General features: G+C 42.5%; 2 protein-coding genes across 2 annotated transcripts in view; both read right to left on the bottom strand.

Moving 5' to 3' along the window:
- Positions 1-14808, bottom strand: part of esyt1b (extended synaptotagmin-like protein 1b) — a 28861-nt gene extending 14053 nt beyond the window's left edge. Inside the window, exons 1-25 of the mRNA XM_036151580.1 lie at positions 14154-14808; positions 12400-12441; positions 11258-11392; positions 10137-10210; positions 9963-10035; positions 9755-9844; positions 9554-9609; positions 9314-9434; positions 9049-9225; positions 7120-7202; positions 6896-6944; positions 6716-6805; positions 6486-6581; positions 4770-4841; positions 4595-4681; positions 4358-4507; positions 4168-4281; positions 3754-3930; positions 2627-2712; positions 2499-2547; positions 2244-2333; positions 2037-2132; positions 1870-1941; positions 1663-1749; positions 1434-1580 (exon numbers count right to left, since the gene is read on the bottom strand). Of these exons, the coding sequence (XP_036007473.1) occupies positions 1434-1580; positions 1663-1749; positions 1870-1941; positions 2037-2132; positions 2244-2333; positions 2499-2547; positions 2627-2712; positions 3754-3930; positions 4168-4281; positions 4358-4507; positions 4595-4681; positions 4770-4841; positions 6486-6581; positions 6716-6805; positions 6896-6944; positions 7120-7202; positions 9049-9225; positions 9314-9434; positions 9554-9609; positions 9755-9844; positions 9963-10035; positions 10137-10210; positions 11258-11392; positions 12400-12441; positions 14154-14522 (2682 nt within the window). The 5' untranslated portion in view covers positions 14523-14808. The remainder of the gene's footprint in view (positions 1-1433; positions 1581-1662; positions 1750-1869; positions 1942-2036; positions 2133-2243; positions 2334-2498; positions 2548-2626; positions 2713-3753; positions 3931-4167; positions 4282-4357; positions 4508-4594; positions 4682-4769; positions 4842-6485; positions 6582-6715; positions 6806-6895; positions 6945-7119; positions 7203-9048; positions 9226-9313; positions 9435-9553; positions 9610-9754; positions 9845-9962; positions 10036-10136; positions 10211-11257; positions 11393-12399; positions 12442-14153) is intronic.
- A 1412-nt stretch (positions 14809-16220) lies between these two features.
- Positions 16221-20359, bottom strand: part of zc3h10 (zinc finger CCCH-type containing 10) — a 7093-nt gene continuing 2954 nt past the window's right edge. Inside the window, exons 2-3 of the mRNA XM_012878131.3 lie at positions 19867-20359; positions 16221-18272 (exon numbers count right to left, since the gene is read on the bottom strand). The exon at positions 19867-20359 is cut by the window's right edge and continues 802 nt beyond it. Of these exons, the coding sequence (XP_012733585.2) occupies positions 17760-18272; positions 19867-20359 (1006 nt within the window). The 3' untranslated portion in view covers positions 16221-17759. The remainder of the gene's footprint in view (positions 18273-19866) is intronic.

Genomic DNA, 20359 nt, shown 5'->3' with positions numbered 1-20359 from the left:
GGACATTTTTAATGTTCCATTTGTATGTGGTTGGAGGTCCATGAGGATTCTGGCACTTTTTTTGGAGGGGGGGAGAGAAAAGTCTCTGTTTTGTTAGGTAAGTGTTGTGTTGGTGGTTTTGGCAACTCCATTTTAGACGACCCTGTTTATTATTTTAGTTTGTTATTTTTGGGCTGGACTCTGGGCTGAGGGCACCGCCGTGGTTTGCTGCCTGAGAGGTTTTTAACCTGGAAGGATTTGCTGCCAGCGGTATCTTGGTGCTTCAAGTGCCTTGGCTCTTGGAGGAAGGCCTGAAGACTAGGCTAAGGTTAGGCAGGGTTCTGGTCTCTTAGTTAGCTGCAGGAAAATTGGTTTGCCATTGGTTTGAACCAGTCATGCACTTCCTGACACTGTTTGGTTACAGTATTTGGTATTTTCTGACTAGTTTTGTGAGTTGGAATATAAAAAAAAAAAAAAATGGATACTGTTTTTTTTTTTTTGTCTTCCCCAACTATGGAGCTACTGGGAAAAACTTACAAAGGATCAGATCGTATAGTAGCTGAACACTTTAAAACTGATTTTGAAGCAGCGAGACATGTTGTGATAAACCTGTTTTCCGAGATGTCTGTCTTAAAAGTGTCTGTCTTGTGCGTGTGTTGTGACCTTTGGTGTTGTGGAGAGGTTAGCTACTTGTGGTTGGATCACATCTTGTGTTGCTGGCTTCCTGAAGCAGTAACTTTTGAGTGTGGCAGTGGACCATGCTGATAGTGATCCTTTTTGTTGGCGTGGCTCTCCACATTTTGTTGGTCACTTGTGTGTTTAGGTGACTTGTTAGTATGGTAACTTGTTGTGGTATGAAACTACTTGGTGTGTGACCATTTGTGTTGTGGAGTTCATGGTTGGTTTGGATTATTAGTTGCCACTTGTGGTATTGCGTGGTAACTTTGTGTGATAATCCATTTGACTGTTGTGCTCCTTTTTGGGTCACATGTTGCCATCATCTAAGTCATTTGTGTTTTGTCTTAATGGGTGATTTTTTTTATTTATTTATTAAATAAAAAAACGAGCCTGGTGGACGTAACATTCTGTAAAACATTCTGTTTTAATTTAACCAGAAAATCCTTGTGTGGTCTCCTTGTAATGTTATCCCACCAAACGAGCCTGGTGGACGTAACAGGCATAAATACCTAAGCAGTGGTGTGTGTGTGTGTGTGTGTGTGTGTGTGTGTGTGTGTGTGTGTGTGTGTGTGTGTGTGTGTGTGTGTGTGTGTGTGTGTGTGTGTGTGTGTGTGTGTGGAGTCTCCTAGTTGAAAATATTGTGTGGCTGTTTTATTTAATTTAACCAAGCTGATAAATAGATTCTTTATACTGCATTGATAGATGTGTAGTTAGCTGCGGCGTTATTTACATAAAGCTTCAGTATCCTATCACACCCCAAATGTAGATTATCCCACCTTAAGTTCAGTCCTTAATAGGATTTGACTCTCAGGTGAGGCTCCATCCAAATGGAACCACTGATCCAGGACCAGGTCTGGTTCAGACAGCAACTCTCTGATAGGAACAATCAGAGAACCAATAGGCAGGGTCCAGCTGTGAGACAGCTAAAAAAAGATAGTTCATATTATCTCAGGAGCATTAATCGATGAAAGCTCGCTCTATCCATCTGCACGGCCCACTGCTTACCTTAAGAATAAGCATATCCTGTCTTGGATCATGAACAGGGAAGCAGAATGCCTCGTTCCATTTAGGGGAGGTTGTACGATCACACACCTTCAGAAGAGATAGAGGAATGAGCAAAATAATTACCAACAAATAAAGCAGCAAGGGCAAATGAAATATCTAAAACAAGGGTATATTTTTATACCCTTGTTTACGAGTTTACGATCTTACTGTAGTTTTACGTGACATTTCTCCAAGACTTAACTCCACTCCCACTTTTGGATCCTTTCCACTCTTCTTTACCTAAAGACAGAAAGAGGTAATGGTATTGTCTGGAAGCTCCTAAACTAGATGCCTATTTTACCTATGATCCATCATAATGACATTAAAAGACTCACTGGTAAGCCATCAGCTTGCTCGACATACACAAACAGGAGACCTGCTGAGGGCACCGTCTTGTTCTGGTAGGACTGTCTGGAGTAGAACTGAAGAACCTGAAGCCACAGAAAATAAGTGTTTTATTTTGAACAAAAACAAACAAAAAAAATTCACGATGAAAGAAATATTAAACACTGAGTCACCATTGAGCCAATCATTGAACTCACCTGGTCCAACCCGTCTGGTTCTGAAGATGTCTGAACCCATTCCAGGGCCAGGTGAACTCGACCTGTCTTCACATCACTGAGCGTGTACCACTGATGAATAAAGACACAACACTTCAATGTGGGACCTGGGTCTGTTCGAAACAAACTCCTTCATGTGAACATGAAGGAGTTTAAAGGCCATAATGAATCTGGAGATAAGAATATTGATAAACTACCGGGTTTAGGTTTTTAATTTCTAAAAATAAAATCTCCTACCTGGTCAGTGTACTGAGAGTCAATGATATCCTTTAGACTTATCTTCAGCCTGCAGTTTATCAAATAAAATATTAAAAAAGGTTCATTTAGAATCTACAAAACAATCAAACTAAAGGATCCAAACTTACCTCCCCATGAAGTCATCTTTCATGTCCATGTCTTTGTCAAACACCTCCACATGCAGCTGCTGACCAGGAAGCTGGGTCAGAATAACCTGCACAGCAAATGAATCATAATGCTTTAAGGCAGCTTGAAACCCGTTGCTACATGCAAACTCCAGCCACCCTTTAAAATTAACAACAATTAACAGAAGGGATGCTCAAATCAGATTCCAGGTGTCGACTCTGGTTTCTGATTAAAGCTTTCTGAAATGGTCATGAAAGGAGTCCCTGACTAAACTCCAGTCCCAATGTCCCTGTTCTCATGTACTGCGAGTGGTGTTATGTCTGCTGTGCCTCCAGCAAGCCATGCCTCTCCATGTTCTGCAGTAGAGGTGTTTAGAAATATTTACGTCCATGAGTTGTAAAATGGTTTCATAGATTATGTGCATTATTTACTTGATTAAGCAAATCAGGGTTTTTCCATGTTCTCCAGAGATGTTTACAGTGAAAGAAAAACTGTATTGGCTGCTGCAGCTGCCTGTCCCTTTGTATCAAGATGGGACCTGAAATGTGTCCTGTGCTTAGATATCACCAGATTAAGTTTTAACACAGTTACCTGGAGATGAGTTGAAATATGTTAAGCAAATTGACCAATGAGTCAAACATTTATCGACAGGTGAAACGCTAACTTTAGCCTAGAACTTCAGCAAACTGTTCCATACACTGACGACTGCAGAAGCATTTGTCAAGTCAGGATTACCATTTGGAAACACATTTTAAAAACTTGTAAGTTTAAAGTCATGCATTGTCACAACATAATAATTTCTTTTTTTTAACATCTTTAACCCTGTGTTGGAGCAGCATATGAACCTGTCCTACAGAAACTCCTGTTTGGGCAACACATTCGTCACTGCCAGAAAAAAGGGAAAGGAGAGGCTGGTGCAACGGACCATCATTGATAAGTGGTGGGGCACAGTTACGATACCAATATGGACCATGTAATACTGATGAAATATCGTGTGTTATTTTTCTGCTTATTCAGGCCAATCATTTCCAAGTTTTGGATTGAGACTGGGAAGAATTTGGTGGAAAACTAAGAGACAAAAAATACATACATATTCCAATCAGGACATCTGTGGTAAACCGGTATTTACCTCATACATCTCATTCCAGGTTGGGTTCAGATTGCCTTTTATCACTTGACTCGTGAATGTTTCTCCCCCAATGTTGATCTTGACATATGGGTCACTCTTTCCCTTCACCATTCCACCCATCATGTTATCTTTGGGAACAAGATTCTGACCTGCCAGGAGGTGAATTCGAAGCAGTCCCTGAAGAAAAAAGCAAACAATACAAGCTTGATATATATATATATATATATATATATATATATATATATATATATATATATATATATATATATATAGAGAGAGAGAGAGAGAGAGAGAGAGAGAGAGAGAGAGAGAGAGAGAGAGAGAGAGAGAGAGATAGATAGATAGATAGATATGCAACAAAGATATAGCTTTTTTTTTTGGGAAAAGGGATATAATGGCATCACATTTCATTACCTCTGTAGCAAAGCTTGGATGAGGGGAGGCCTGCTGGGCCAACTGTTTAGAAAATCCAGCTGCCAAATTAGAAGAAACCTCCGCTGAAATACGATCCTCATCTAACCACAAGACCTGTGTAGCAATTGAAAAAGGTTAGACATAGAGTACAAAAATTGAATTTGTAAAATTTAGAGCAGGATAAATTTACCCTGAGAACCGAGTTGATGTAGATGCGACTCGCAGATCCAGAGTTCTCCAACTGGAACCACTGGTCTAGCGAAAGATGGGAAGCTTCCAGGACGCGGGAAAGAGGAATGGTCAAACTGCCCAATGTCTGCACGCGGTCAGCATCCTTCACCTGATAAAAGATAACCAAATTATGATTATGACCTTTCCTGTTTTATCAGATTACATGTGCTTAGTATCCGATTTTGATGGATGTTACCTGAATGCTTATGTCCTGAGTGCGAGGATCTTGGATGAAGAAGGTAAAAGCTTCTTCCCACTCCGGGTTAATGGTAGTGTAACAAGTCTAAAAGGATAAATAAACAACATTTACAACACAGAAAAGAAAGAAAACCTATACACAGTATTTAGATTAGATCCTGTAGCAATTTCACCTTGCTGTCTTTAGTGTTTCCTTGCACAGATATCTGCACCATGGGATTGGGCTCCTTATTTCCCTTCTTCATCTAAAATGTACACAAAATAAAAACACACCGTAAGATACACAAAGATAGTCTGAGCAAGAGTACAGTAACAAAGAAACCACAGGTGCATCGCACTAATTTAATATATCATCGAAAAGTTACTTTACTTTATTAACTGAATTCAAAAATTGATACTTAAATGGAGACATTCTAAACACGGTGACATATTTTGTGTTTGATTTCTGGCCATTTTGATTATTATGGTGTGTAGCAAAGAAAACCCCCCAGTCCGTTTTAAGTAAATAAGAATATTACGTCAAGATTTGCAGAATAGAAATGTCATGTCATGGCTACCTAAATCATGGAGGAGACTGCTGAATTGACATTAGTCCAGTAGACAGTCACCCCCGAAAAGAAGTGCAAGCCCTAAAAGCAATAATAAAGCCGGCAACTGCTTACAGAGGGCTGTATAAATAATGAAAAGTTGAGTGAGAGAAAAAAAAAGTGTGGTAGAAAAGGTGCACCATAGCCTTGAGAGAACAGTGAAGCAGAGCCAATTAAAGGATTTAAAGGAGCTTCACAAGGCAGCCACTGAGGCTGGAGTCGGTGCTTCAGGAGCAACTCACAAACAGACATACCAGAGAGAACATCTGTAGTTTAGCCAAGAGGAAGCTGAGCGACACAAGACCCAACAAAGCAGATTAACTGGAGGTTGCGATTAAAGCAAGCTGGGCTTCCATTACACCTCAGATGAGCCACACACAGACACGCCCAAAGGGATGAGCGTACATTTCAGCAGAACCACACTTTTGCATTTAAAACTCTTTTTTTATCGGTCTTATAAAATAAAATTTTCTGAGAAATGGAATGTGAGGTTTTCATTAGCTCTAGGCCATAATCATCGTTACACTGCAAAAACAGATTTAAAAATAAGTAAAATGTGCTTAAAATTAGTGTTTTTGTCCTAGATATGAGCAGGTAAATAGGATTATTTGCCAATGTAATGAGTATTTTGACCCCTAAAATAAGATAATTAGATATACTGCACTTGAAATAAGATCATGGAGATGAACTGTTCCTATTTTAAGAGCAAAAATCTTATTCTATTGGCAGATCATTTTATTTACCTGCTCAAATCAAGGAAAAATACACTAATTTTAAGAACATTTTACTTATTGTTAGTTCAGTTTTTGCAGTGTAACAAAACTAAATGCTTAAATTGTATCACTCTATGTATTGCTTTAAAAATATATTTTTAGTAATCGACTGAGATGCACCTATATCTTGTAATTCTGAACACGTGGTTATGTCTGTGGTTGTGTGTGTTTGAGGCTACCATAGTAACAGCAAGGAGGAGTCATACTCCACGGTTAAAAAAAAGGAAGTGTGCTTAAAAAAATGTCCCCACAATGTTTAGGTGTGACTCATTGCTGCTCCCTTTGCCGTTGGATATGCCACCAAATGCTAACGTTGGCTGAAACTGTGTGTCGAGCAGTGTTTGGCCTAAGTTGGGCGCATTCTTCCACGGTTAAACTGATTTAGAGAGCAGCCGGGGACCAACGTAACAATGATGTGGAATGCAAAAGACAGATGGCAGCTCCATGCTCTGCCCCAGTTTAACCACACAGGAAGCAGCTCGGAGCTAAGCACGAATGTGGGCAGAGAGGGCAGAGATATTTGACTCACGGGAAGTGCCTCAGCTTTGTCAAGATACACAACCAAGATAGCTGCAGAGGGGGGGTTGGAGTTCTTGCTGGTGACGCTTTCATTCCTTTTTAGGACCTGGGTGAATTTCAAACACATTTTTTTCTTTTTATTTGTTAGACTGCAAGAAACCAAAATGCAGAAGGAAACAGAAGATTGGTTTTCGTGAGATTCATCACAGTAACGTTTAAATAGAATAGAGAGGGACCAACCTGCTCAAGGTGTTCGGTGTTGGGCTCCAAGGCCAGCCACTCCAGTTTGAAATGAACGCGTCCAGATGGCGTTTCTTTCAAAGTGAACCACTGGAAACACGAGCACACTCACATGTTTATAGTCGGATAACATGAAAGCTGTTTGCAGACAGTATGTTTAAAGTGATAAAAACCACTTACATCATCAACAGCAATGGATTTCTTCACAATGCCCAGATCTAATTTGGTCCTGCAGTAAAATAAGATGCAACATGATATTGCTAACAATTCATTACAATTAATAACACACAAGCCAATGTTTAGGGCTTTCCCCCACTGTTTGCGGTCGCCGACTAATGAATGGTGAAAAGTGAACATGACTGATTCAACAACGCACAGCAAAGACATGAATGATCCGCATGTACCTTCCCAAGAAGTCATCCTTGTCTGTGTCTTTGTCATAAACCTCCACCTCCAGCTCCTGACCCGGCACTTCATGGACAATCACCTTGCGTACAACACACACATAATGGCATGAGGACTGACAGAGGGGTTTGTATGGGAACATGCAACAAGCTGAATCCCCTGAAGTGAAATGAGGCTCTATAAACTGATGAAATATAGAAAACAGTACTATTACATACAGTTGGGAAAGGACAGGCTTGAATATCACGCGACTGGCATCTGAGAATAGTCCACCAAATTTGACTGGGGTTGAGTTCCAGGCTTTGTCCAAGCAATTCATGAGACTTATAGTAAGCCTGCTTTGTCCATTCCAGAACCAGTCCTGCTGGATAACTCAGCTGTGTTTAACCATCTGGCTAAAATGTGACCCCAATATGAAAGCTAATTGGATGGAGTATTTAAGAACCCGGGATGTTCACTGTCTACAGCAGCACGAGTTTACCATGAACATGGCGTGAGAAGGTGCAGAAAATAGACTGCTTTAAAATCTGCACCTTTATGCTCGACTGAAATTTACAGCTGCCCACATGGACAGGACAAAACCCTTTAGAGAACAATTCAAAGCTATAGTTGGTAATCCTGTTCAGAAACACTTTTTGTTATACTTGGTGAAATGGTCCTTCCATACTGAAAGTAGGCAATATATTATGTATTTTTATCTTTATGGATTTTCCTTTTGAGAAAAAGGAGGTTAAAAAATTTGATCTCTGTGGGAGCAGCAGGCCTGTAAAAACTCTGACCAATCCTGTCATTCAGACCGAATGGCAGGGATTGGTCAGAGTTTTGTTCTTGCTCTCATTCCCTTCTGCCCCTCAAGGTCCCGGGGGTATCGCCTTATCTATTGTTTTTCCCACATGCCAATCATTCTGACGCGCTCACCTAACATCAGTGTGCGTGCACGCTGCTTGTTAGTGTCCGCTTGCTGGCTGCACATGCGCACTTCTAGTGTTTATGTATCTGGTTAGCTTAGCGGCTAGCGTCAGTGTTAGCCGTTCATTGTAGCTCCGCTGCTCTCACCGTAGACTTTGAACATGTTTATAAGTCTCAAGAAGCAAACTGCGTACAAGTTTATGAGAAGATGGTGAAGGGCTCAGTTAAAAGAAATAAGACCAGAGTGGATTTGGGAGAATTTTTCACCCGATCCCCCGATCCTCCCAGTTATTCAAAAAGAAACTTGGGGAAACATTTGGAAAAATGTATCTTTAAGGGTCAGATGAGTCACAGATTGGACAATTAGGCCACAATGACCCAAACTATAACTGGAGGTTTAGAGGTTTCAAATCTCAAAACAGTCTGTGGCTCAATGGATAGAGTAGTTGTCTTGCAATCAGAAGCTTGTGGGTTTGCTTCCCCCTTGTCACAAGTGTGTCACAAGTGCCGACGTGCCCCTGGGCAAGGCCCTTAACTCCAAGTTGCCTACTGGTCTGTGTTTCACTGTATGAATGTGTGCGTGTTAGTGAGTGTGACTGGATGACTGTGGCTATAGTGCTTTGAGTAATCAGTATGACTAGAAAAGTGCTATAAACATTTACTGTTTAAAACATTCATTTCAGCCATAAACACATGAATACTCCAGTCGAAAGGTCAGTGAGCCATAAAATCCTACTCTCATAAGCGTGGGAATCCCCACCACTACTGTTTTAAATGCTGCAAAAATTTGATTAATTAACGAAGAAGGAAAGTTGTTTCCAAATTCGTCAATTTCATCTCAAATCAAGAGCTAAACGGTTGAAAGTTGCAATTTGATGTTCCGACAGAACAATGATCTAAAACACATATCAGAATGGGCTTTACAGTAAAGCAGGCTTCAACTTCCTGATTCCTGAACTCGCCGCGAATGCATGACTTAAATCTCAAAACTTTCGAAAAAGCATATCCCTTATCCTCACCTCATACATCTCTTCCCATTTGGGACATTCTGTGTTATCGATGTGTTTGGAGGTGAACGTTTGAGGCCCCACCCTTAATATGGCATATGGGTCAGATAAGCCGGCCATGACACCTTTCACGTAGTTGTCTTTGGCTGCCAAGCTCTGCGCCTCCAGCAGGTGGATGCGCACCACACCCTGAGAATTAAAACAAGAACAGAATAAAATAATTCAATTATGCTGGGTGGGTGAACTAACGTAAGACATGCAGGAAGTGAGTCTTTACCCTGGGCAGCGGACAGCGCAGCTGAGCCACGTGCAGATTAGGGACCAGTGGGACAACAAGACGGTTGGGCAGCACCAAGAACGAAGCAATGGCGTCCATAATCATGCTGTCTGACATAACGCTGCAACAAATTATAGTTTAATATTTAGAGTGAAAATATTTCAATAAATGCTTTAAAAAAAACAGCGCTCATTGCTGCTGAGTAAAAAATCCAAGACAGCCTATCTCAGCATGACTTACTTGAGTCCAGGAATGTCCAATAAATTGGTTAGTCCGGTCCAATTGATGTCTAGTTTCTGGGAAGAAATGAGAGCGCTGAGCTTAGAGCAAATTAATCAGAGCTGACAGAGAATCAATAGGAGACCTCACAAGGAAACGTGAGAGACGCGTCAATGTGAGGCTATGGAAAGGACAAATAGAGGTGACTTCAAATAGACCTACAGGCCGACGGATGAAGAACATGCTGACTGCACCCACTATGGGCACGTCTCCAATCAAAGGCTCCAGAATCACTCGCATCATCCCATGTAGCTATCGGCAGGGAAACGAAAAGGATGAAAAAAAAAGAAGTTTAATTGGAAATTATAATATTGCATGTTGTTGTTTAGGAAGCAAGTATTTACTTTAAGGCTGGACAAAAAGGACACACCTGTATTCCTTTGACTCCCGCTTTGCAGAAGTATCTTTTGACTTCAACGTTGATCTCCACGTTTCCAACGTAACTGAGGGAACAGGAACGGGAACAGAGGCGTTAGTTACCGCAATGCAGGACCAAAGGCTGCAGGACAGCGGTGACAGATGAGAACACAGGAGAAGCAGACACCTGATGTAGAGGTCCAGCAGAACTTGTCCTTTGTCGTTCTCCGTGTGCGCCTTAATGCCCACCACCTTCATGGCCTGAAGCAAACAGGAAGCCCAGATATTTTTTTTCAGTAAAACCCAATCAAATGTTTTGTACGATTAAACACGGTCGCGTACACCAACAAATGGTTTTCAACATCTTGAATATTGAAATCAGAAAATGATTGCTTGCAACTTCAGCTGCAACCATTTAGAAGGTACTCTCTACCAGCTTGGCTTGTGCAGACACCCGTTCCTCTTGTCCAAAATAGCACCACCTCAGTCAGATAGGAAGTGGAGCATCCCTGAACAGTTTTTAAATCTTGCCACAACATTTTAGTTGGCTATAGGCAATTTGAACAACCATGCTTTGGTCTAAACCATTCCAATGCAGCTCTAGTTGTATCTTAAGTTGTATCTTAAGGGCAGAGGTGTCCAGACCTTTTGCCACACGTTAAAAGTAGTGGTGGGCCACAAAAATACAGTTTTTATGTATTAAAAATGCAAAAACAATTTTATCCTATCGTAACATTTTTGCATTTTACAGCCTCAACAATAAACTAAATACACAATATTTTAACAAAACAAAGGAAGTGATCTGATTTCTGTTAAAAAAAAGGGATGTGTAAATCATTGCAGATTTGAAACACTAAAAAGGTATTGCATGTATATTAGGAAGAAGAACAGGATATGGGTCACTGTTCAAGAGCTCTCGCCATATTTAGCCGAGTTTAATAGACAATGAGTCCGCGTCTGCTTTTGAGAGAAGATCCCTGGATATTTGTAGTCTTAATACTATAAAATTATTTTCAAAATTAAAAATGTGGTTGATAAAATATAAATAGTTTGAGCTTTCCATTTAAAGAAGATTTTTATTTGCCTGCTAGTTCTGAACGGCCTTGCTTCAGTGAAAACTTCACCTTATTATTTCCTAACTAAGTGTCTCTGCATCAACCACGGAGGCTGGTGAATCAACTTTGCATCATTCTGGAGTTGCGGTCTGCTCAAAATCATTTGAGTAGACCGCGACATCCAAAAATGGTCAAACCCTCTGAAGCGGCGTGAATACTTCTGCAGGGCCCCGTGTGCTCTCGCCGCCGTCACCTTGTCTCCCATGTCCACTTTGGTGAAGGTGAGCGTCTGCAGGTGAGCGCTCGAGGCTCGGATGGACGGAGCGATCGTTTCCATCAGCAGCTTCTCCAGGTACTGGCCGACAAAGGGCCACACCTGCTGCAGTACCTGGACGGGCGAAGGAGCATGCGGTGGAGAGGTTATTTACATGTGAAAACCAGCCACCCATACGTTCAGACTGCTGCTCCTGCTGTGGTTAGCAAGCTTTGGGTTTTAGGCAATCGAGCAACCAGACTATTTGTCAAACGTCTCTGTGACCACAACAAGCAATAATAGAAGAATGTCAGCGGCAGCTGAGAAGGGTAGAGCCTCCACAGCTGCTAGGCCCTTTATTTGGTTACAGACATGAAGCTCCTACATACATGTAGGAACTAATTATAATAGCAACAGCAAATGGAGTTGCATGCCCTGCGGGTGAACAATGCTGCAGTTTTATAAGGTTCAGCTCGTGTGAGCAAAGAATCTGAAGGCAGAGGCAGCGTTTGGCTGTTTGCCTCGGTGACTCTGGAAAAAAACACAAACCAACGCTGATAGTTATGGTCTGGCATAAGTAGGGAGTGAGTCATCAGCAGCAGCCTTCTCCTGCGCCGGACAAGGAGAGTCTGCTGACCGTCCTTCAAATAGGCAGTCTCAAACCAGCTCTTTGTCTCTAGTCAGACGCTTAGATCCCGTGGTTCTTTTAGCTGGGAAAAAAAAAAAAACTATTTATTTTTTTTCATGTTCATACCAGTGGCCTTAGTTTCTCTGAGCCCGAAAGCACAAAGGGGCTGCATCTTTTCTTTTTTTAGGTACAAGGGAATGAACAACTCCTCCCCCTTCCTGTCCGCCTGGCTGGCTGCTATGAAATGGAAATGTTGAGAGGGTTGCCTGGCGCAGGGGCCTGCTCTCTGCAGTACAGTACCTATACTAGCAGGGGTGTGGCCTTCACAGGGATATGGCAGCAGCAGCAGCAGCAGCACTGCTACTGTCTATCAGCCAGTACCGTCTAATAACCTACCGCTTCAATCAGCACTGCAGCTGGTCTACTGCATAGACAAACGCTCGGGCTGAACTTAAAAATAGAACCAAAAGCCGCTTGTTAAAAACATGAAGCGAAAACAGATGCACCTCCTCACCTTATTCAGCCATTCAACCTTCTCCACATCTGGAAAGTTGACCTAAAAGCAAAAAAAAAACAAAAAACAATGAAGAGGCCTACTTTAATTGTCTAGAGCATAATGAACACATGCCAGGAAGGGGAAACGACTCAACGTAACAGAGAGAGAGAGGGCCTGGACATCTCATCAGGTAGCCTCAGACACGGCTGAAAGCAAACTGTTTCAAAACAGAGCAACGATGTTGATAAAACAGCTCGATGTTTACACCGGAAGATATGGATTACCTGCAGGTCACGTAAGAGTTTAAGCGTACAGAATGTTTTCGGTATCAATATTTGATCATGCCCTTGTTTTCTGGGTGAACATGAATTTACAATGGTCGTTGAGCGGGAAATGGATCCAGAGAGGCACTTATTCTGAATACTTTGATGGAAGGTGGCACGCTGCCCGCTTCTGCAAGCAATCACGGAAATCACGAAAAGGAACCCGCAGCAACCTCGCTTGTGTGCAGCACGACGCTTTGAGGCAAGTCAGGCACATGTGGGTTCTGCATTCTAGTTTTGTTGCCCAGCTCTTATGACCAGGCAGCAAGTATAAATCCACATGGCCTGCAGCACAGATCCCCCCCCCCCCCCCCCCCCCCCCCCCCTTCCCATGCCATGTTTGATTACAGCTGCAAAATGACCCAAGTGTTTAAAGATAACATCAAGTGGTGGGTGGGGTTATTAAATGTACCGGACTACAAACAGCCAGCTAGGTAATGAAGCATGAATTTCCACTTTGGGATTTTAGTAAACAAAAAGCTGCATTAAGATGGATTAAAGAGAAGAACGTCTGATCCTGCTTTGTGTGCTCTTTGTGTAACGACATCAAAGGAGGCGTGAGAATAATTCGGATTAGCTGGCATTAGCGACCACTATGGCAGCCGAGCGACTTTTGACATAATGAAGCATTTAATATATATATATTAAGAGTTGACAAGCGTTCAGTTGGTTCTGAGACAGAGTTTAGGTCCGATGGACCAGGAAACATGATGGGTGCTGACGCAGGCGGCGAAGCTAAACGCTGACAATGGTCATCCTCAGAACTTCAGCCGGTACAGCACAAATCTGTTTATATTCCTGTTTGAATGAGTCCACCTGATTATTTTCTGTGTATATTAGCAACTCACATTTTTCCCAAGTGATTTTTGATAATGAAATCTTGTCATTTCACTTTATTTATTTATTTAAACATTTCGCTAAAGCAAAATTTGATTAACACATGAATAAAGAGCAAAAAAAACAAACAAACAGACAAACAAATGCACATAGCCCAGTGAACTCTAATCTAGGGGAAGATTTTGTTTAGATTATATACCAATTTAGAATGAAATAACAAAACAAATGGAAAAACCTGGCCACGCATTTTGTGCTACGGGCAACAAATCATATCTAGAGTGAGTTTGACTTATTTTAAAGAAAAGCCTGACAAGTAACAACAAAAAAAGTTATTTTCCACGCTAATTGCATGCATTTGTTTTAAAAAGATCAATGACGTAAGAGGTTTTAATGACACATTTCTTAATGTGATTTATCTTGTGACACCATTATAGCCAGATATACAGTAAAGGCCTGGTTAGTCAATGGTAATAAGCATGCCTCCTGGGAGAATATTGTGATTTTTAAAGTCTACTGCTGATTTTCTGCTTCTAAGCAGAGGTTACTTCAGGTCGGAGTGGTTTGAGGAGGGATTTTATTACTGATGACAGGCTTTGCCATCTTGCTTCTTACCCACGCAGGGAGGTCTCTCCTGATTTTGGACACTCTACTGAACGTGTACTCCTCCTCGTTGTCGAGCAGCTGCATAGCCGACCTGAGGCGCTCCTCCTTCGCCTCTCGGGCGTGCTTCCATCCCGTGTAGACCATCATGCCGCACACCAGCAGGCTGGTGCTGACCCGATAGTACCCGGCCAGGTAGACGGGGAGCAAGGCGCTCAGACATTTCCCGAAGGTCCACAGCACCGCCACGGCGCTGATCCCACTGGGTCTGGTGGCTTCTGCGGCTCCTCTTGCGTTACTTAACGCCTTCTCCTCTGCGCCGCTTGCGCCCGGACCCTCGGCGCCCTTGGCTTCGGTCGGCTCCGGCTTGTCGCTCTGCATGTTCTCTCTCTCTCCCTGGTTCTCTGTTATTCTGGCCAGCTGAACGTGGGGCGACTCGGTTCAGAGCGGAACCCGACGGCTAGAGTTCCATCTCTGGCGACGGCGAGCGCTGGAAGAAACTGACGGCGGCGCGTGAACTTCAGACGCGAGCTAAACCGTCTCGCGCATTATAAGAAGCGCATTGGTATTAAAACAGCGCGGTTGTTCTGCGTGAACGCGAGAGAGCAGAAAAAAGTACCAAGTTCCGAGCCTCACCCACGTCCCGTTAGCTGGGCGTAAAAACACGCCCACTGCAACCCGAAGAAAAATGCATCCTTGACTTTTTTTTTTTTTCCGGTGCCGCGTCACGCTGCCTACCTATCACAGTACCACAGCCGGTCCGGGCTTGTATGAGGCCCAGAGCAGAGCTTCATTTTGGGAAGTTAAACTCCAGCTAAGCCCCAGAGCCACTATAATGCCATGCAAATGTATCCGTAGGCCTTTACATTTTTCACATTTTATGTAGCAAGACATGCGCAACTTTTCCCCCAACAAAAATCAGAAAAGTATGGGGGAAAAGTTCCTCTTAGCTTTCATAAAAGTCTGTAGAGGTCCCAATGTTATTGCCTATGTATTCATGTGATCCAGGCTGTAGGACAGAGAAGCTTTGGGCAAGACAAAAAAAAAAAAAAAAAAAAAGTGAGGAAAAACAATTTAAATTTGTCTGGAACTACAAAGGAACTGTATGAAATAATTTATGAATTTTAATACATCCCCTGAATTATTTATATCTATCTATCTATCTATCTATCTATCTATATATATATATATATATATATATATATATATATATATATATATATATATGCACAGGCACAAACTGCTATGCATAAAGTGGGGTTGATGCATGCATATACATCAAATAAAAAAATTAATAATCAGGATTAAAAGCGGCATATTCTTTCCTTTCAGTACACAATCATACAATACTTTGTGTGTTTCTGCGGTTCAGCAGTTTACCCATTCAGTGATAAAAACATTCTGTGCACGGAGTTGTATACTGAAAGCTAATTGGATTGCATGGAGGCAACCCAATGTTTAACGAAATGACCACTATGAATAAACTGGGAGAGACTTCTCGTTCTTACGCAACTCAGTTTATTATATAGTGTCATCTCAAGGCGCTTTGCAGAAGTAAATTCAATCAAATCATGTGGAGAGATTTGTTAAAATGTTTTCTATTTTAGGAAAGCAGATTGCACCGAGTCGCCGACTTGCAGCACTCACGCCTCCTGGATTAGCGTGTAGACACAGTGGAATGTCGCTGATTTAGCAGCAATCCCTCATATAGAGCATGCCTGTAGCGACAGTGGAGAGGAAAACTCCCCTTGAACAGGAAGAAACCTCCAGCAGAACCAGGCTCATTTGCGCATTGCTTAATTACTTTGTTATAATGTAACTTTCAAAATACAAAGTTTATTCTAACCGTGGACAACTGGTGCATTTGTCAATAGCGTTCTCGTTCAATTTGGAGCCTAGCAGCTGCAAAGTCTGCGTGTGCCTTTAGTACCTAGCCATTATTATAACATCAGGATAAAAGTTGTAGTATTTTGACCAAAAAATAAATCTAAAAAGTAAAATAAACCATTCTATAGTCTTACTTTTGCTCCAAAAATCTCCATTTTATTTTATAGATCAACAAAGCACAAACAACAAATATCAAAGAGTTGTTTTCCAGATTTTATTTGGTGACAAAGTTGCCATTGACTCTGTGGAGTTCTGTTATCTTCAGCGACTGTGTGAAAAACCTAGGGGTTGTAATCAACTATTTAAAAGGTGAAAAATCATGGTAGATCGGTCTGGCTTTCAACACCTTTTAACTAGGGGTCAAGCCTTTTTTAAACCATTATGACCTGGAGAAGGGTGTTCAGGATTTTATCATTTCCAGAATCGACTACTGTAACGCTGTCCGTGTCCCCCAGTCATCACTTAGTTGCCTCCAGCTTGTTCTGAACACAGCAGCTGGCTTTATACCTCACACTCCCAGGCAGGAACTCATTACACCAGTTTTATTTTCCCTACACTGGCTTCCTTAAACTTTTATATGTTTAAGGCTTCTAACGGCCTCGCGCCTTTTATCCGTCAGTGAGCTTTTCTATTCGTGTGAGGTCTTCGAGATCAGAGTCAACACTTACTCACGGTTCCACGGACATACAAACATCGGGTGTCCGGGCCTTTTCTGACTCTGGAAGCAGCTTCCATCAGATCTTCCATCTTTACCTGAACCCAGCTTTTCAAAACAGAAGCTCAACTTTTTTTTGTTTGTTATTTAGGCCGGCTTTTAATACTTCGGACCGTGGGGGCACATCTACATTGTTTTTGGATCTGCTTTTTACATTTTCTTTAACCTCCCCGGGTGTTTTTGTTATTTAACGATTCTCTCAAGCCATCGGGTCACCATTATGTGGACGTAAAAAAACGGCTATACAAAAAAAAAGTGAGAGTTAATTTTAATGTGATAACTTTTTAAATAAATTTAAATACAAAAAAAAAAGCTAAGTGAAAGCCAACAAATTTCATGAGATCTGATGGATCCCCCGATTTCTCACGGTGGTGAAAACAGCAGACTCAAAAGGACAGAGCTAAATGTTTAAGGAGGGACAGACCTACGGCTCCTGGTGAAGCAGATTATGGTTAAGTTTACACAGCATGACTCCACCCAAACTGAAGCAACAGGATGTTGGAGGCATTCGCCACTTAAAACTCTGTCTGCCTACAGCTGACTTAAGTATCTCCACCTAGCAGTTAAAGAAATTTAATTCTCTATAAGCACACACAAAAAAAAAAGATCCCCACAGAGACATAAAAACAGGACTCATCATCAAGTGGTTGTTAAAGATTGTTTTCTTTTAAGTACCAAAATTAATTTACAACAGAGAAATGCACAGAAATATGAGCACAGGTGGTTTGCCTCTGTCTTTTATGTGTAGACGGGGAGGAACACATAAAATTCACACATGGAGTTCGTTGGCATCTCGGGGTGAAAGCCTCTCTCTTGAAACGCGGATCTTTGTGACAGTTCACAGATCCGTCTGCAGGAAACTGATATTTATAATGCTGCCCTGCTACAGTCTTCACACTGTCCCTTCTATAGGGAAATAAAAGCGTCCACATCTCATGTTTCACTGTTTTCTTCTCACTCCAACCCCAAATTCCCCTTTAGGACTCAACGGTGCGAGTGAAGGGTTCAACGTCGCTTTAGTGAGGCAGGGTTGTGATCCTCATGCTTTGACTTGCGATGGGGTAGGACACCATCGGGGTGGTAGCGTGACTCATGGTGATGCCAGGCAGAGGCTGCGTCATGGACACGGCCACCGGCGCCACAGACACCGCCACCTGGGCCATGGAAACAGGCGGCGCCATTCCTTGGGCGATGGTCTGTGCGAGGGCAGCCGAGAGCGGGGTGATCTCGGGGTTGAGGTGCGGCGGGGGGGCTGTGGGCGGGGCGGCGTTAGTGGGCGGGGCGGCCGGGGCCCCGGTCGGAGCCACCAGGTCTTGTTGAGTGACGGGCCGAGGCTGCAGGCCCGCGCTGCTGAGGGTGGTGTGGGTCTGGGCGATGCTGTGGTTGTAGGAGCTCACTGCACCCACGGGGGGCGCCAGATTCTGCTCGGTGGGCGCAGGCGTGGAGGACAGCGTCATCACCTTGGCCTGGCTCCGAAACTGGGCGTTCTGCTCCAGGAGGACCTCATTGGTGGCGATGAGATTGGAGACCTGAGGAATGCACAGAACGTGACTTAGAAAACAGATCAGAAGTGTAAAACCAAACAAACAAGTCTGAACTCTTCCAAAGAATTTGCCCCGAAAGATTAAAGATGTTTTGACTTTTTCTCTCGGTCCTACTTGGCCGTGAAATATACCAAAGGAAAAATAAATCCTGTGTAACTCCCTAAGGGTGGGTTCTGGCTAGATGCTGCTGCAGCTGCATTTCACAAATAAACAATTATTAATGTCATTGTTTTATGTTTACATTTATTTCTGGACAAACATTTGTCACACTTTTCCAGGCGTCTCATACTTTAATTTCAAAATTCATATTCCATATTATTAAATAGTCAATTTTCAACATTTCTTGGGCACATTTGTTTTTCATGACATTAATGGCTTTGACTTTAAAAATAGTCACATAGTTGGGTTTGTTATGCGGCACTAAAACTCAAGACACCATAATCAACACGGTGAAACGCTTCATTTATGATGCGTTCGATTTGAATCTAAAATATAAATCAATCTAAATCCCCTTTTATATTTCCAGAAATTGAGAATTTTATCTTTTTGATAAATAATTTAGATCAATTTTAAATCTATTTTATCATACTTATCTGGGTTTTCAAAAATAATAAAAACTAATTCCATACTTCTTCAGACTGTAAAGAGAGCCTGCCGTTCCTACGTTTAAACACCGGCGCTACCAGTGGTGAAATCTGACCTCCCTGTAAACAAAGCTTCCATTTCAGCTCATCTTCTTCCACATGTTGTTAATGAAGCTTCTGCACTGAGACACAAACTCTGCATTGAACTTAAACTCAAGACGGCTGCTGTTGTTTGGTGCTTATCAGTTTTTAGGATACAAGAAGAAGCCCTCAAGCTCTGGTCGTTTCATTTAAACTTTGAACGAATTTCATACATTTTCTGTAATCAACCCAGTTTTCTGCAGGGAGATGATGGTTATCTGACTCCAGTAACTAACATCTATGACTTTGAGCAGGAATTTACTCATGGTTTGTGTGGTTTAAACAGGGTTCCCGATCTTCCACATAATTACATAAAAGTTGACATTTTGATCCAAACGGGGGATCAAAATCACAATGGTAAAGAGAGCAATATGAAATCTTTAGGTAACATAATGAAATACTATGCATTTTTGCCATTATTTATCCCTTTTAGCAATATATATAACTGCTAAAAACGTTTTGTTTAGGTAACAAATAGAAAGAGGAAGGGATGAAATGGTACAAACTGAAGGGCTGAGTTGTTGAAGGGGTGAACCCCATTAAGACGTGAAAACAAGAAGTGATTACTCAGCGTTTGGGGCATTAATCACATCCACCATATGATCAAAAACTGATTCAGAGAATTAAAATACAGCTGTGTGTAGAATAGGACCCTAAAAAGTAAATATTTAATAACCATCTTCAGGTTACCAAACAATAAAAAGGATGAAATGTCTCATAAAATTAATGTTGAAGAAGGAAATTGCTCCTGAAACTGTCACATGAAGAAATGCAGCTGCAACTTGATTAAAAAGCAAAATATTTCTGGTAATATCAAGGATGAAATCACAGCCTAAGCATGGCTCTGTTCTGACCTGCTTCTTTAACTCCTCCACTCTCTTCCTCAGCAGGGAGTTTTCTTCCTCCAGGAATCTGTACTCCAGAGGACGAGGCGGCAGCGCGGCCTGAACCCCCAACTCGTAGTGCCCGCCGCCGCTGCCGTCGGTCAGCCGGAGGCCCTCCAGCCGCCGCCTCTTCAGCTGAAGAGCAGTGTGATCCAGCGACGCCTCCAGGGAACCGGCGTCAAACAGCCCACTTTCCAGCAGCGGGTCGTACACGGAGCTCCTCTCATAGCGCCGCTGTCCCGAAGAACCGATGGACAGGCAGCCGCTCAGTCCACCTCCACCCATGCCCCCGACCCCGGAGAGGCCTACATCTCTGCAGGTACCCAGGCTGGGGCAGCCGGCACCCATCATGTTACCCCCACCTCCCACAAGCCCTGGCATTCCTCCACAGGCGCCTCCTCCTCCTCCCCCACCCATCCCTCCCCCGGTGTTCACCATCCCGATGGCTCCCTGTCCCACAACG

This window comes from Fundulus heteroclitus, chromosome 20 (assembly GCF_011125445.2).
Source record: "Fundulus heteroclitus isolate FHET01 chromosome 20, MU-UCD_Fhet_4.1, whole genome shotgun sequence".
NCBI lineage: Eukaryota > Metazoa > Chordata > Actinopteri > Cyprinodontiformes > Fundulidae > Fundulus > Fundulus heteroclitus.
The sequence above is the reverse complement of the archived record's forward strand: the minus strand, read 5'-3'. Positions and strand labels throughout refer to the sequence as shown.